The sequence below is a fragment of the Podarcis muralis genome, chromosome 5 (assembly GCF_964188315.1).
Source record: "Podarcis muralis chromosome 5, rPodMur119.hap1.1, whole genome shotgun sequence".
NCBI lineage: Eukaryota > Metazoa > Chordata > Lepidosauria > Squamata > Lacertidae > Podarcis > Podarcis muralis.
Window position 1 is genome coordinate 62996117 of NC_135659.1, and position 14920 is coordinate 63011036.

Sequence of the window (14920 nt, forward strand, 5' to 3'; positions counted from 1 at the left end):
ATTATGCCCCTTCCTGCCCCTTTTCACAGATATTAGTTTTGGGGAAACAGACAGACCTGCTCTTAGAGAAGGGAGAAATTGTGGAGGAGAGGGCCAATTCAAGTGGAGCCTGCTTGGCAGCTTTTTATCTAAGCAACGAAAAGGGGTAGGGGGTCAGCCCTCCTACTATTTTTTTCTGAATGATGATTTTTGTTTACACTCTTAGGCTTAAAAGGTCCTTCTAGATCTATACATAACATCAATGGGTTTTCTTAACATTTTGTACAGAACATTCTGCATCTTGCAAATCAAGTTGTATAAGTATGAAAGATTTTGGAAAATAATCTTATTTCTATATGGACTTTTGTGTTACTTTGTTTATGATCATTATTTGTTTTCAGTTAGATTATCCCCGGACACTGCTAAACTCCATATCCTTAATGGAATAATAAAACAAGGGAAAAAAGAATACTATTACCCTGGAGATGAAGTTATTATTGAGTGCTATGCTGGCTATGTTTTGAAAGGATCATCTAAGATTAAATACATTGGTGGGGGAAAATGGTTGCCTAATATTCCACATTGTTATCTGAGTAAGTATTAATCCTTGTGAAAATGTAACATGCCAAATATTTTTCCATTGATATGAGACTGCCTTCTTTTAAATATATGCTTTCATAAAGGTACAAAATCTAGACAGTTTATCTCACAGTAGTGCATCAAAATTTAAAGGATTAGCTTCGCCCTCTTTGTAGTCACTTCAGAGTCTCCTCTACTACTTGATATAATGATCTAGGAAGAAGGTTATTTATTCTGAGAGACTGGGGAATCCATTTCTTTCACCATTCCCTCATAGGTGAACCTACCCCATCACGTCCCTGCCCAACCAGCTTTTTTACTTTTTTGTAATACTGTTTTTATTGAAAAGCAAACAAAACAAAACAAAACAAACAAAATTAGTCATTGGTTTTAATCCTTATGGCCAGTTACCGTATTTTTCGCCCTATAGGACGCACTTTTCCCCCTCCAAAAATGAAGGGGAAATGTGTGTGCGTCCTATGGGGCGAATGCAGGCTTTCGCTGAAGCCTGGAGAGCGAGAGGGGTCGGTGCACACCGACCCCTCTCGCTCTCCAGGCTTCGCGGACCTCTCCGCAAGCAGCAGGAGCGCTCCCGCTGCTTGCGGCGAGTTGCCTGCATGCCGAAGCCTGCGCGCGCTGAGATCAGCGCATCCAGGCTTCGCGGACCTCTCCACAAGCAACGGGAGCCAGCGCTGGGCTCCTACGGCTTACAGAGAGCTGCCTGTTTGGGGGCTGGGGTCGGGGGAAGCTCGGGCCTCCCCCGCCCCAGCCCCGCGCCTGGGGGGAAAATAATTTTTCCCCTTTATTTCCCCCCCAAAAAACTAGGTGCGCCTTATGGGATGGTGCGTCCTATAGGGCGAAAAATACGGTACATACAAGTATATTTTCATCATATAAACATATATTGAAGAAGATGGCCAATGAACCTCTCCAGAAGGAGCTGTGAGATACCGTAGGTTTGAGCACTTCTGTTTGGGAGCTAGTAAAAGAAATAAACTGAAACCAATCTGTTTCAAGCATGTCGTTTGTAGTTTCCCTTCTATCTAGCTAACACTTTTGTATGATCTTGTCCATTAGCGCCAGATGCCACACTCTGTTACACCATTTACGAAATGAACAGCCTTCTGTGTCCTTCTACACATGCACAGTAGAGAAAGCAAAGCTATGCCTGTGAGATAGCTCATTTGGTAGAACATACTGTAAGACTCTTAATCTCAGGATTGCGGGTTTGAGCCCCACATTGGGCAAAAAGATTCCTGCATTGCAGAGGGTTGGACTAGATGACCCTTGTGGCCCCTTCCAAGTCTTTAATTCTATGGATCTAAGACCCGCTTTCATTTCAACCTTCTGGTGTAGCAGTTCAGATATGGCCATGAACACAAATCACCAAAAACTTGTACCTTTGAGCACTCACACCAAAGATGAATGAAGGTCTCTAATACTTGGTTACCTCTCCAATATACAGGTGGAATGGAGTTGTCAGTGTAATGTAGGCATACTGGAGTCCAGTGCCATCTATGAATAAGTTTCAGTGTTGATTCTTTAATTTTAGTGGGAATAGTTTTAAAAAGAGGTGTGTGCCCATGCACCCTCTGTGACACGTTGAGATCTGATTCCTAGAGTGATTTATCTACCATGTTTAAACTGAAAAATCAAGTATTTTATATGTATCTGTTGCTATCCCCCTCACATTTCTTGAACCAATTTCACACAGCTTCTTAAAACAGACTAAGGTATTTTGGTGCATCATGAGTTTAAAACCATTGTTTTATTATTACATTTATTTCCTACCTTTCCTCTAAGCAGCTCAAGGATGTGAGTATAGCTCTGTTTTCATGAAATGTGAGGATTTGTAAGTATGTAACTTATTTTTAAAATGAGACTTGCAGCTTTAGTATTGTAAAAGGAAATTCTAATCCTAGCAAAAAGGGAAAAAAGAAAAAAGGGATTTGGAATTAATGAGTCAAATAAAGTCAATGATTATTCTTTTAAACCTGTATGATTTCTAGATTAGTATAGGAGAAAGTTTAAAGTGGCCAAGTCATATATGAGAGTACGTGCAGTAAATGAAGCATATCAACCAGTTGTGATATGAAATCCACCTTGAGCTGCAGTACTTTCTTATGAGACTGCCAGTCTGAATGAGTAGACTTTCGAGAAATAGTCTTACAATGTTCTTTTCTGAGAAGTTTGCTTATTAGAACCATTTCCCCTTCTTTTCTAGGTATTTTCCTGAGAGTACTTATAGCTGGTATGTAATTTATTGAAAATGAATGGGAGAAACAGGAAGATGTATTAAACATATTTAAATACCAGTGCTTTGTACAATTTCAGATGCTTTTTACCAATAGCAAAAAATACTGGGTCAGAGATAAGCATTTTGAAGTTTCACTTTTTGGAGAGAGTTAAGTCCATGCTTAATTCTCCTTATTAAATTAAGTCCCCTGGTTTTCAAAAGGGAAAATTAAGCATGAATTAAAAATCAGCTCATGCCCCTAGAAGTTTCTCCCATGTTTTTCTTTGCTAGACAGGATTTACTTTTTGTTGAATTGACTCTGAACATTGTGCACACCATTGATGCTTTGTAAATTTTCCACATTTTATCAGTTTAGCACTGGTGCTCAAATATTTGCTCATCAATTGATGAATCTCATCCTTGGGTCCAAAATCTACAAGTACATTGTCACACACAACACACACACGGTATTTACTGGTAATAATTTAAAATGATTTCTGGTACTAAATAGCAGTGTAGGCAGTGAATCACCAACCTTTACTCCATCATACTAATTGGTGTTTTTTTGTCTTGAAGTAACTTATGATCACCTAATGACAAATCATCGCATTTTATTGTTAACATTCAATAGGTGTTATTATGCCTTGAGTAACATTTGAAGGACATTTTCAAAACTAGTTTTGAATTATGCATGTTTTCTTGGCCTCTCATGAGCCTTTTTTAATAGGATAATATGGTGTATTTTTCTTGTGTGTGTTTTTTTTTCCTTTTAGGGTGCCTATTACCTGTATTGATTGTTGGAACCAAAATGGTTTATCAGAAATTTTACTTAGAAAGGTAAAACATCTCTTACTACTAAACTCTTTTATTTTCTGTTTTCTGTTTCTGTTTTATTGAATTTTCAATTTTACATCTCAAAACAAAAATTTTCATACTATTTTATCTCCAATGACTTCCCTCCTCCTTCCATGGTTCATTTTGCTTGTCTATCATTCCTGCACATTTTACTTTAACCATTTTAATCAGTTCTCCACTCTTACATCACTCAAATATTCATTACACGGTTGAATTTATCTTAATGTTGCCAGTGTTTTCAGCTGTATACAATTACTTCCATATACTCAATAAATATTTTGCACTCTTCTTTGAATACATGTTCTTCTTGCTCTCTTATTCTATGTGTTAAACCTGCTAGTTCTGCATATTCTAACATGTTAAGTTGCCAATCCTCCTTGCCTGGGACCTCCGTCGCTTTCTATTTTGGGGCTAACAAAACTTAAGCCGCCATTGTTGCATACATTAATAATTTTTTCTGGCACCTAGGAATTTCTGTCTGAACTATTCCCAACAGGAAGGACTCCGATCTTTTTGGGAAAGTTATTTTAAACATTTTTTCAACTCACTGTAGATCATCTCCCAATATTATTTTACCTTTTTACATATCCACCACATATGAAAAAATGTTCCCTACATTTCTTTACATTTCCAGCACATATCTGATTCTGTTCTATACATCTTAACCAAGCTGTTCGGAGTTACAGTGAGGGGGAAAAGTATTTGATCCCCTGCTAAATTTTCCCATTTGCCCTCTGACGAAGAAATGACCAGTCCATAATTTTAATGGTAGGTTTATTGTAGCTGTGAGAGACAGAATAACAACAGGAAATCCCCAAAAAGGGAAGATAGCTCATCTCTCCTATGCTACCCTTGTGTATCTAAGATGACTGGGCAGCAGTCCAGTGCCTTTAAGGGAAGCCCACCATCCCATACTGTACTGTCTCATGTTGTGGCCTTCCTAGAAGCCCACAACCTTTTCTTATGACACAATACACACAATCAATTCCTTAAAGGAAGCAGCTTTCAAGACCTAATAATAGATATTGAACTGGTTCCACCTTCTATACAGGTTTGACATAAAGAGACATCTTGCTGGATGCCATACTTGCCTTTTGATTACAATTTCATGTTTTCCAACACATGTGGTCATGCTCCAGATTTATACTTGTGTACTGAATTATATATTGGACTGAGATTAAGCCAATTCAGAAACAGCAATTAGTTCAATCTGGGGCTGCAAAATTGCTAACTGGGATTAAGTGTTGTGGTCATATTATGCTAGTGTTTCACAAACTGCATTGCCTCCAGATTCAATTGCTAGTATTTATTTTAAAGCCTTTCATGGCTTCTGTTAAAGCTTGTTGTCTCCAGATACCTGAAACATCATTATGTCTGCCTGTCCATATGCTAACATCTCCAGCAGAGCCCCATCACTGGGTCTTGAGATCTAATAGTGAAAAAACAATCTACTGGCTATTGTGATTAACTGTGCAATCCTGCACATGTCTACTCAGAGGTAAATCCCATTGAGTCCAATGGGACCTGCTCTTAGATAAATGGGCAGGGGGTTACAGTGAAAAGAAGGCCTTGTACATCCACAAAGCACTTCCGTGAGGGAGAAGGAAGCCTATTTTCTGTAATTACTTTTCAAAGATAAATGCAGCATCTTTTAAAAGTAAAAATAGTATTCTGTCTGCAATGATATTGTGGTTTTTATATTATGGTGTAGTGGATTGGGTTGGTTTTGGTTCCAATCCATTCCCACCAATTTATATAGAATGATATAGGTTTTGCACCTTGTTTGGTACCTTGCTGCAGTTTTGGTCGCCTCACAGTAGTGATATACTTCCATACAGATGACCCCCCTGAGACATGGAACAAGTATATAGGTGGAGCTCTCCATTGAGCCTAGAGAGGTGGAGAGGCCTAGATTGGTTAGCTGAAAGAGTGGGTTGACCATACTTCCCATTCTCTGACAGGGCAAGAAGAGAGAGCAGAGAGATGCAGCAGAGCACAACAGCTACCAAAGAACATAGTTTGCTGCCAAAGAGTAAAGTAGCAGTGGCCAGTCCTAACCTACTCAGCAATGACCTTTCAAGTGAAACATCCAAGAGGATAGCAGTACAAGGAAAATTGGGCCATCCCCGCAACTTCAGAAGCAAATCAGTGTACTAGGTAGACTCAGCTTATTTCTGCCCTTTCTTTTCCTTCCCTTTCTTTTACCTTTAATACCCCTTTCACCCTTTACTCATGTGTTAAATGAGAGAGGCAGTATTCTATTTAGGGTGGTCCGCAAAGGCCACTGCATCATCAGTATTAGTAGGCTTCCATAGTGCTGCATCCCATAATAACTGTGTATGGCTCCCTCATCTCTATGAACTCAGCATATGGTCTCTGGAAGATATGTGTCCCTACATATATATTTTTAATGAGAAAAAGCAATAAAGGGACATACGATGCAGCAGCACATTCAAAAACTGCAAGATACCGAATTTAGGGCCATATTTATCTTAAAAATCAAATAATACTTGTATCTGTGATCTGATCTACTTCCCATCTTTTAACATGTGTCTGAATTTAAATTGTGTTAAAGCCAAAATTCTCTTTGCTAATCTTTAGCTAATGCTGCATTTCCGCACTCACATTCAGTAAATAAACGTGCAAAGAAATGCAGGTACCTCGCCGGTTACATTCCTGAGTGCCACATGTATATATGAAATGACGTATAGTGGGGAACACCATATAAAAAGCCTGTAAACACCCTCTAGACTCCACCACAATCGCTCCTTCCTAACCTCCTTTCTCAAACTCCAGCTCTCTACAGGCCTCAAAGGTTGGTGCAAAGGCACCTGGGATTGCTAGCCATCTCCCCACTCTTTCTTGCACCATTTTTGCACTTTCCCCACTCTTTTATGGCTGTTTCTGCCCTTTTTGTGGTTTAAATCTTTTTATTTAATTACTTCCTGGCATTGCATGTATACGTGGTTGGGCATGAGTGAAATGTGCATAAATGGGGTGATGCTTGTGTGGTATGATAGTTCACACAGTAAACTGCAATGTCCCGCAAACCTGTGCCTATAATATACACAGTTACAGGAAAGTGCCTATTTCAGATTCCACTTTTCAACATTTTAGTATTGAATGTGAAAATTCTATAAACACAACTATAAGTTAAAGAGTAGATATTTGCTTCAAGTAGAAGAATATGGGCCAGACTAAAACCTATATGCAGGTGCTTGTTAGCACAGTCCCAACGGCTACTTCAGAAGGGGATTATTGAGAAGCAAGAAGAGTGCTCCTTTGCTCACCACTGCTCTGATTTAAAATGGCCCCCAAAGTATGCGCTGGGGCCAGAGATACGTTGCAGAGAAGCAGAAGGCTTAAGCAGTCTTCTCTGAAAAGCTGAAATGGGTTGCTAACATGGTGCCCTTCAGATTGTTGGACTACAACTACTGTCATTTATGACCAGGGATGGCCTATCCCATTTCACCACCTGGGACAAAAACAGAATGTGCTTTTCTGTGCCCCTTGCCACCCCCTCCCCACTTCTGCTGCACACTGTAATGCTCCCATCCACCCCCCGCTCATGCTGAACTCATTCCACAAGGCTTTTTCGCTTTTCTTTTCCAGGGGTGAGGAAGAAAAGTGAAGTGACACACCAGAATGCCCTCCACTCTCACCAAACTCAGCAAAAGTGGGAGCAAGTCTGCAAGGGCTTGATGCTTGGGGACTGGGGAGAGAAGCTGCAATGCAGCATGCTGGAGTGCTCCCGACAAGGGCTGTTCTGCCAGTGTTGGGACACCACCTCTTGTGCTTCTTCCACCTGACACAGCCACTTCACCCTGCCTCATGGGCAGACCAGCTCTGTTTATGACTACTGCCTGTGCTGCCTGGGACTTATGGAAGCTCTAGTCCAACAACATCAGGAGGGCACGATGTTGGATTCTCCTGATCTAAAACAATAAGATTTCACTGTAAATTATGTTTCAGTTCTCCTATAAATTACTATGAATGACATCATATGTGCTTACTGTATTCATATTTTGAAGTTAAAGTTGCTCCAAAGAATTCACTTCGCCATCTTGGCCTCGCAACAGCCCTGGGAGATAGCTGAAAAATAGATGCTTGCCCATATCTGCCAAATGATCTTCATTGGTAAGCAAGAAAATGTTTCTAGATACTGGAAAATCTACCAATTCCTGGCAAACTTCCAACCTCAATTAAATATTTTTTGATACTTTAATTCACCTGATACTTAAAATGAGGAACTACTTCACAAAAATATTTCATAAAATTGAAAAATTTATGTTCTTTGCTTACAGTCCTAGATAGGGACAGAAGAACTTCATTTGTGGTTCAAACTGAGATCCATTAAGTGTGGCATTTTGTTATTAGAAGCAGCCAGCTCACAACCACAGTTTTAGAATGGTAGGCATCCCTTATCGCTTGTCCTCAGCATCTGTACTTAGAGTTCTTCGTAGTCTCTATACAGTCCATTGTGTGGGTTCTGTGCCCAGATCAGTACTAAGAACCTTCTAGAGCAGGTACCTTTCAGATGCTTTGGACTGCAAGTCCCTATTCCATGACCCTTGGTTGTGCTGGCTAGGGCTGATCAGAGTTGGCATCAAAGAGTCAGGAGGAGACCAGTTTGGGGGAAAGTTGGGCTCTTAAAAACATTTTGGTAGGTCTGCTTCCATTCCACATGATGTATTCTCAAGCAGTATGCTCCCATCCCCCTCAGTTCCTTCTTGGCCACTGCAGTGGTTGCATCTTTGAAACTTTATCACCCTTCCCCCATTCCTCTTTATAAAAAACCAAACTTTATTCTGTTTTATTTTCTCTTCTCTCTATACACTACTTTCCCTTCCAAATTTTGTATTTTATTTCATCTCTAGGATCTCTCTAGACCAGTACTATTTTTCTAGAAAAAATGGTGCTGGAATTCACCACGAACACCTCCCTCGTTCTCTTAGAATGGCAATGGCACCCACGTGAGAGGTTCCAGAACTGAATTCTGTTGAGTTCTGGCTATAAAAAAACCCTGCTCTAGACTATCTGAGACATCTTAGTGCTCCTCCAGAACCTGCCCCCTTTAAATTTTGTAAATATTTTTTTGCCATGCACGTAAAGCTGAATGCATACAAGTTACTGGCTTACTGTGTATGCCCAGACAGATGTTTTAGTTGTCTGTCTGTTTTAAATGACACGTAAATCATAATGGGTTTTGTTGATGTTCAGCTGCTTCTTTCAAAGACTTTGCATTTTAGAAAGTTACAAATGTCACTGTATAATGATATTTCGTATTTGAGATTGGTTTTCTTTTCTTTTCAGGCACTTGATTAAATGAGCACTTCCTAAAAGCTACAAGAGATAAATTGTAAATTTCTGAAGATAATTATACACTTACATGAATCAAAGACTTTAAAGTTGAATTTGTATTATATATTAATTTACAAGAAATAAAGCATATACATGAATATAAGATCATAAATCTCATTTTTAAAAATAGATTCTGTACCTAGTGGCGACTGGTACTCATGGAACAGTAGGCAGGGAAATCAACAGTAGGTGGAGTTGAGGCCAATGATAGGCACAGCCAACTATTTCTAGTCCCGCCCCCCAATCTCACCATTGAATTCTGCATTTGGGCTTGATTGGGGCATGTGACCCTCACCTGTCCTAAGAGCTACTCCTGCTGAGGAATCACACACCTCCTCCCAGAGCTAATGCACCCCACCTGGCCAGCTAATGAGCTGAGCTGTGTGCCCTTGTCTGTCTCAGCCTCCTTGAGTGTACCTGCTCCTCTTCCTTACGCCTCAGAGCCCATCACGTTCATGGAGATGGAGGCTGCTCTGGCTCTGGGTAATGGGTCCTGCTCCTCTGGTTCCTGTGCTGGACTCCCATCACATTGCTGACCTCTGTCACCCCGTGAGTACTTTCTATGCCCCCAACGTCTCCTCCACCCCCAGCTTGCCCTGGTGTGTACCAGTCACAACTATATCCCTTGCCATGATCCTCTTCCTCCTCCCCATTGTCCTGCCAGTTCATGACGTTATATGAAAAGAATTAGTACCCAAACTCAGACATATTCAGATACAGTATATAAACAGCCGAACCTGTGTGCTACTTTAAACAAATAAGCAGTCTTAAATAAGCTTTTGGGTTTTTGCGTGTGGCCGGTCTATGGCAGCTGTTTCTCAAGAAACCATTGGGGTGGTTGTGTATGGAGAGATTAGATACAGTGCTACCTCGGTTTACGAACTTAATCTGTTCTGGAAGTCCGTTCTTAAACCGAAACCGTTCTTAAACCGAGGTGCGCTTTCCCTAATGAGGCCTCCCGCCGCCAGTGCCCTTCTACCATTCGGATTCCATTCTTAGACCGAGATAAAGTTTGCAAACCAGGACACTACTTCTGGTTTTGCAGAGTTCCTAAATCGAATTGTTCGTAAATAGGGCTGTTCTTAAACCAAGGTACCACTGTAATAGCATTTTTGCCTTCCTTGTTTGCCTTTTTCGATGTTTCAGAGGGTTTTCCCAGGTTTTTTCATCATTTTGGGGTCATATTTCCATGGTTGGGAACACACTAACAATTTCCTCATAGCAATCAATGGAAATCGTCAGCTCATGTAAATGCTTGCCTAACAAACAATTTCATGAGAAAACATAGTGTTCGGATATCAAGACCTGCATGCAGTTGCTTAGATACACTTCCATGCTACGTGCTTAAAAGTCATGTGTTGCCATCTGGTTGGCTGGTAAACTTAATCCTCAAATTAAAACTTTAAAATTATTATTTAAGTAACACCATCAATGTTTATGATACTTTACTGAGTAACAAGTAAAAAAGGACAGGTCCTGGAAGTCTCCAAAATCTGAGTGTGCTGAAGAAAACAAAGGTTCAGATATAGGGAAATTCAGGCAAATTCAGATGTAACTATCCCAGCTAAATAAATCATGGTTTGTTAAATTTAGAATGTGCATAATACCTGCACACTTCCCTACTTCATCTTCGCTTTGTTGCATACTGACTTTGGTTGTCAAATCATGCTTTGTTAAAGCCACAATTTCCCGTTACATCTGGGAGAGGTAGCAATTAAAAGTGGATAGCAGCAGTCAGTCAGCCAGCCAGCCACTAATTATTCATCATTGCATCAAATATTTATGTAGGCAGTAATAATTGTTATGGATTTAGGGACTTTCTTTAAAGAAGCCCACATCTGTTTCTGTTGATACATAGTCCTGTTTACAGCAGCTCCTAGTACAACTGTATTTCCTGCAAACTCTGTACTTTCTGTTGCTTCTACTGTTTTCTAGAGAACAAGCTTGAGTCAAGTCCACCCAGCTCTGTCTACCCCTTCTCTCTATGTTGCTTCCACTACATAAACATCCCATAAGCTAACAGCACACTGTCTCTTTTTTTATTCCAACTGTGCTTACATCCAAATGAGGAAAGGCTTGGCTGGGAGAGAGGAAAGCAGTTTGTGTTGATTTATCTGAGAAATTCTTTCTGCGGGATATGGGGGAAATGCAGCGCTTTGACAATCCTGGTTGTATATGGCTATGGTGTAATAGATTTCTGTTGCAATACATAATAATTCTGGATTTAAAAAAATAACTAATTTGGTACACAGGCTGAGACCCTATCTGCCCATGGACTGTCTCGCCAGAGTGGTGCATGCTCTAGTTATCTCTTGCTTGGACTGCTGCAATGTGTTCTATGTGGGGCTACCTTTGAAGGTGACCCGGAAACTACAACTAATCCAGAATGCGGCAGCTAGACTGGTGACTGGGAGCAGCCACCGAGACCACATAACACCGGTCTTGAAAGACCTACATTGGCTCCCAGTACGTTTCTGAGCCAGTGTGGTGTAGTGGTTAAGAGCGGTAGTCTGCTAATCTGGGGAACCGGGTTCGCGTCTCCGCTCCTCCACTTGCAGCTGCTGGGTGACCTTGGGCCAGTCACACTTCTCTGAAGTCTCTCAGCCCCACTCACCTCACAGAGTGTTTGTTGTGGGGGAGGAAGGGAAAGGAGAATGTTAGCCGCTTTGAGACTCCTTAAAGGGAGTGAAAGGCGGGATATCAAATCCAAACTCTTCTTCTTCTTCTTCTTCTTCTTCTTCTTCTTCTTCTTCTTGGTAGTGGCACCCGCCCTGTACAACACCCTCCCACCAGATGTCAAAGAGAAAAACAACTGCTGTACTAGACTTTTAGAAGACACCTGAAGGCAGCCCTGTTTAGGGAAGCCTTTAATGTTTGACAGACTATTGTATTTTAATATTTTGTTGGAAGCTGCCCATAGTAGCTGGGGAAACCCAGCCAGATGGGTGGGGACTAAATAATATATTATTAGTATTATTATTATTAGTATTATTATTATTTATTAATTAACAAATGCTTTAAATTAATAAATCATCACTGGATGGTTCTAAATTATTCCTCCCCAGCCACTCTCTCAAAGCTACACCCTGTCTTTCTATTTATATTCCAAGTGCCTAATAATCTGGTTAAAACATATTTAGTTTGTATTGAAAATCAGTAAAATGTCAACCTTGAAAGAATGATAAAACAAAAGACAATGTCAGGTTCAATATATCAAATAGAAGAGCCAAAGCAGCAATAACCAAAAGACAAATACTTGTTCAAATAGAGATGGCTCTCCAGTAGCCTAAACACCCCCAAAAGATGGGTCCTGGCAGATTTCTGGAACAGATATGAAGGGATACAGCTGTCAGTTACATATTTGACTAGTCATAAACCACAAGCAGCACCCCACAATACTGGGATAATAATACCGGACTGCATTATATAGCTGTCATAAACCACTTTTTCTCAGCCACGTCTAGACCCTCTCTTCAGCCTGTCACATGGTGTAGTAAAACTGCATTGCACTGTCTAGGATTTTTTTTAAAAAAGAAATTGATTTTTAAAACCTTAAAAAGCAGCAGGAAGCATATTTTCCCCACTCAATAATACTTCGATGTGAGAGAGCATGATTTCTACACTTTTTTCAAAGTAATGGGACAGTCCACCAACATATCACAGATGCGATACAATCCTGGATTTTCCCCGCTGTCTTTCGCAAGCAAGCTGTCGTCTTCCACTGAGGTGGGGAGGAATGAAACATAGCGAAAAAGTACAGTCTGCAAAGGATCCATCCGGCACTCTAGGTGGGAAATGCTATAGGGGGGGAAACAGGGAGCGCGAGCTGAACAGCGACCATCGCGCGTTGCTCCCCGCAACGCGGCCCTTCACCGAACGCTTTTACGTCACTCGCCCGCGGAGTCGTGAGCCTGCCTTCTCTTCGCCGTCGCCGCTCAGCGTTATGCAACGGCCGTCCTGGGGGCTTCTGCTGACCCGCCGGCTCTTGGGGATGTCGATGCTGTTGCTGCTGCCTCAGGGACTGGTGGGTGAGTACGAGGAAGGCAGGCGAGTGGCGACGGAGCGGCCTCTAGCGACCGCTGAGCCTCCCTTTCTCGCCGCCACCTGCCCCTTCCCCTCCCGCCCGCTCACCTTCCCGCCCTCTCTCCTCGAGCTTGGAGAGGCTTCGCAAAACGCGGCGCGCGAGTGGGCGGGTCTTTCCAGGCGCCTGAGGTAAACGCGGATGTCCCCCCGCAGCCCGCCAGGTGGCGCCGAGGTGTCCGTCCTCCTCAGCCGCGAGGCGGTTGCGCGCCGCCCGCCGCGTCCCAGGCTGCGGCCTCCGTCGGCAGAGCCAACTGGGCCGTCCATCCTCCCAAGGGGCCTTTCTCTGCCAGGCGGCCTTTCTTACTCCCGAGGAAGCACGCATGGGGAAGACCTTGGTGCCTCCCAGAAGGGTCTTTTAGGGCGATTGACACAATAATAGTGCATTAGCTACTTTATTTTGTGGTGCTTCACTAACTCATTTTATATACAGATAGGTAGCCGTGTTGGTCTGCCATAGTCAAAACAAAAAAAATTCTGTTTTCATTTTATATAGATATAAATATAGTTATAGATTTAGATATATATAGATATAGATATATAGATATAGATATATATACACACACACAACCGAGCTAGCTGCAACGCATAGGTCAGTTAGTTAACTATTTTTATTTATTTATTTATTTACTTACTTGATGGGGGGGCAGCTGTAGAATGAAGAACCTAAGGTTAATATCAATACATAAAATCATGGACAAGACAAGACAAAACAAACTGTGCAGGGTCTTTATACCTAGTTGCTTATCTAGCTGAGCGCTTTGAGAGCACCTGGTGATCCACCAGAATTCTGGATTTCAGGGCTTTCCGGTGGAGGGAATACCACCAGTAGCATTCCACCTGCCAGTACAATTCAGTGGACAAAGGGGGAGATCTTTGCTGGCAGAGTAACACAAGTGGCACACTGTCAGCAAAAGGAGCCACCAGAAATGTCTTCACTCAATCTATACACACACACACACACACACACACCAACCTGGCATAGGGTGATTGTGGATTGCAGCCCATAAATTGCAAAGCCTATAAATTCTACACGGGATATTTGGCAACATAAGAAATAAAACTACCCCAACAAAAAAATGAGATTCATGTTTCCATTACATCACATCTAAAATAAGACTTTCTATTCTTGACATGGCACAGACAGCAAAGTGCATCTGGCTGTAGCCTTTGTTATTTGTGTAAGTGAATCAGATAATCTCAGATTAATGGTGTGTGAGCCTTTCCTGGTCATCTCTGTAAAAAAGAGTGTTTTTTTCTGGTGGTACACAATGGTACGTAGTACCACCACCTTTGGGGGGGGGGGGAGAGAGAGGAGGTCTCTCAGACCCCCGTCAGAGTATCACACCTCATTCACTAATCTGGGTAAATGCAAGGCGCGAGCCCATCTCCTGGCAGAATGTTGGATTCATTCCTGGCTAATTTATGGGTTCATTATTTTATGATAGTGTATGTATGTGCTTCATGCCTACCTGTTATTGCATTTTACTACCTGTTATTGCATTTTACTATTAGGAGGGCCCAATATCTGTATGTATGTATTTTACTGCTTGTCAACTGCTACAGAGGTTTTAGCTTGAGAAGTGTTATAGAGAGTAAAGAGACATGTTCTTTATTTTCTGTGGAAAAATTCCAGTTGAAAAGAGTTAGCTGGAGGATTTTTTTAAAGGGATCAGATTAAGATGGTTTTGTCCTAGACCTGCGGCAGATGTAAAAAAAAAAATCTGTGTCAAAGGTGGATTGACGACTCATTGGGAAGGTTGAGGATCCTGGGTTCCTCCATTCCACTGACAAGCTGCCAAAGAGATCTGAAACTGTGCTAGACTGAGA

At 41.5% G+C, this 14920-nt stretch overlaps 2 protein-coding genes across 10 annotated transcripts in view; both read left to right on the forward strand.

Moving 5' to 3' along the window:
* The window catches only part of LOC114599338 (membrane cofactor protein-like), a 33985-nt gene extending 24881 nt beyond the window's left edge, over window positions 1-9104 (forward strand). For 2 of the 9 annotated variants that reach the window (XM_077929046.1, XM_077929050.1), the window contains 6 exons: window positions 381-572; window positions 2783-2809; window positions 3568-3631; window positions 5611-5806; window positions 7262-7786; window positions 8963-9102. In XM_077929046.1, the coding sequence (XP_077785172.1) occupies window positions 381-572; window positions 2783-2809; window positions 3568-3631; window positions 5611-5806 (479 nt within the window). In that variant the 3' untranslated portion in view covers window positions 7262-7786; window positions 8963-9102. The other 7 variants (XM_028734407.2, XM_077929045.1, XM_077929043.1 and 4 more) reach the window with 7 other exon arrangements.
* Window positions 9105-12934: 3830 nt separating this feature from the next.
* The window catches only part of LOC114599341 (zona pellucida sperm-binding protein 3 receptor-like), a 35039-nt gene continuing 33053 nt past the window's right edge, over window positions 12935-14920 (forward strand). Inside the window, exon 1 of the mRNA XM_028734437.2 lies at window positions 12935-13034. The gene's annotated coding sequence lies outside the window, so the exon portion shown is untranslated. The remainder of the gene's footprint in view (window positions 13035-14920) is intronic.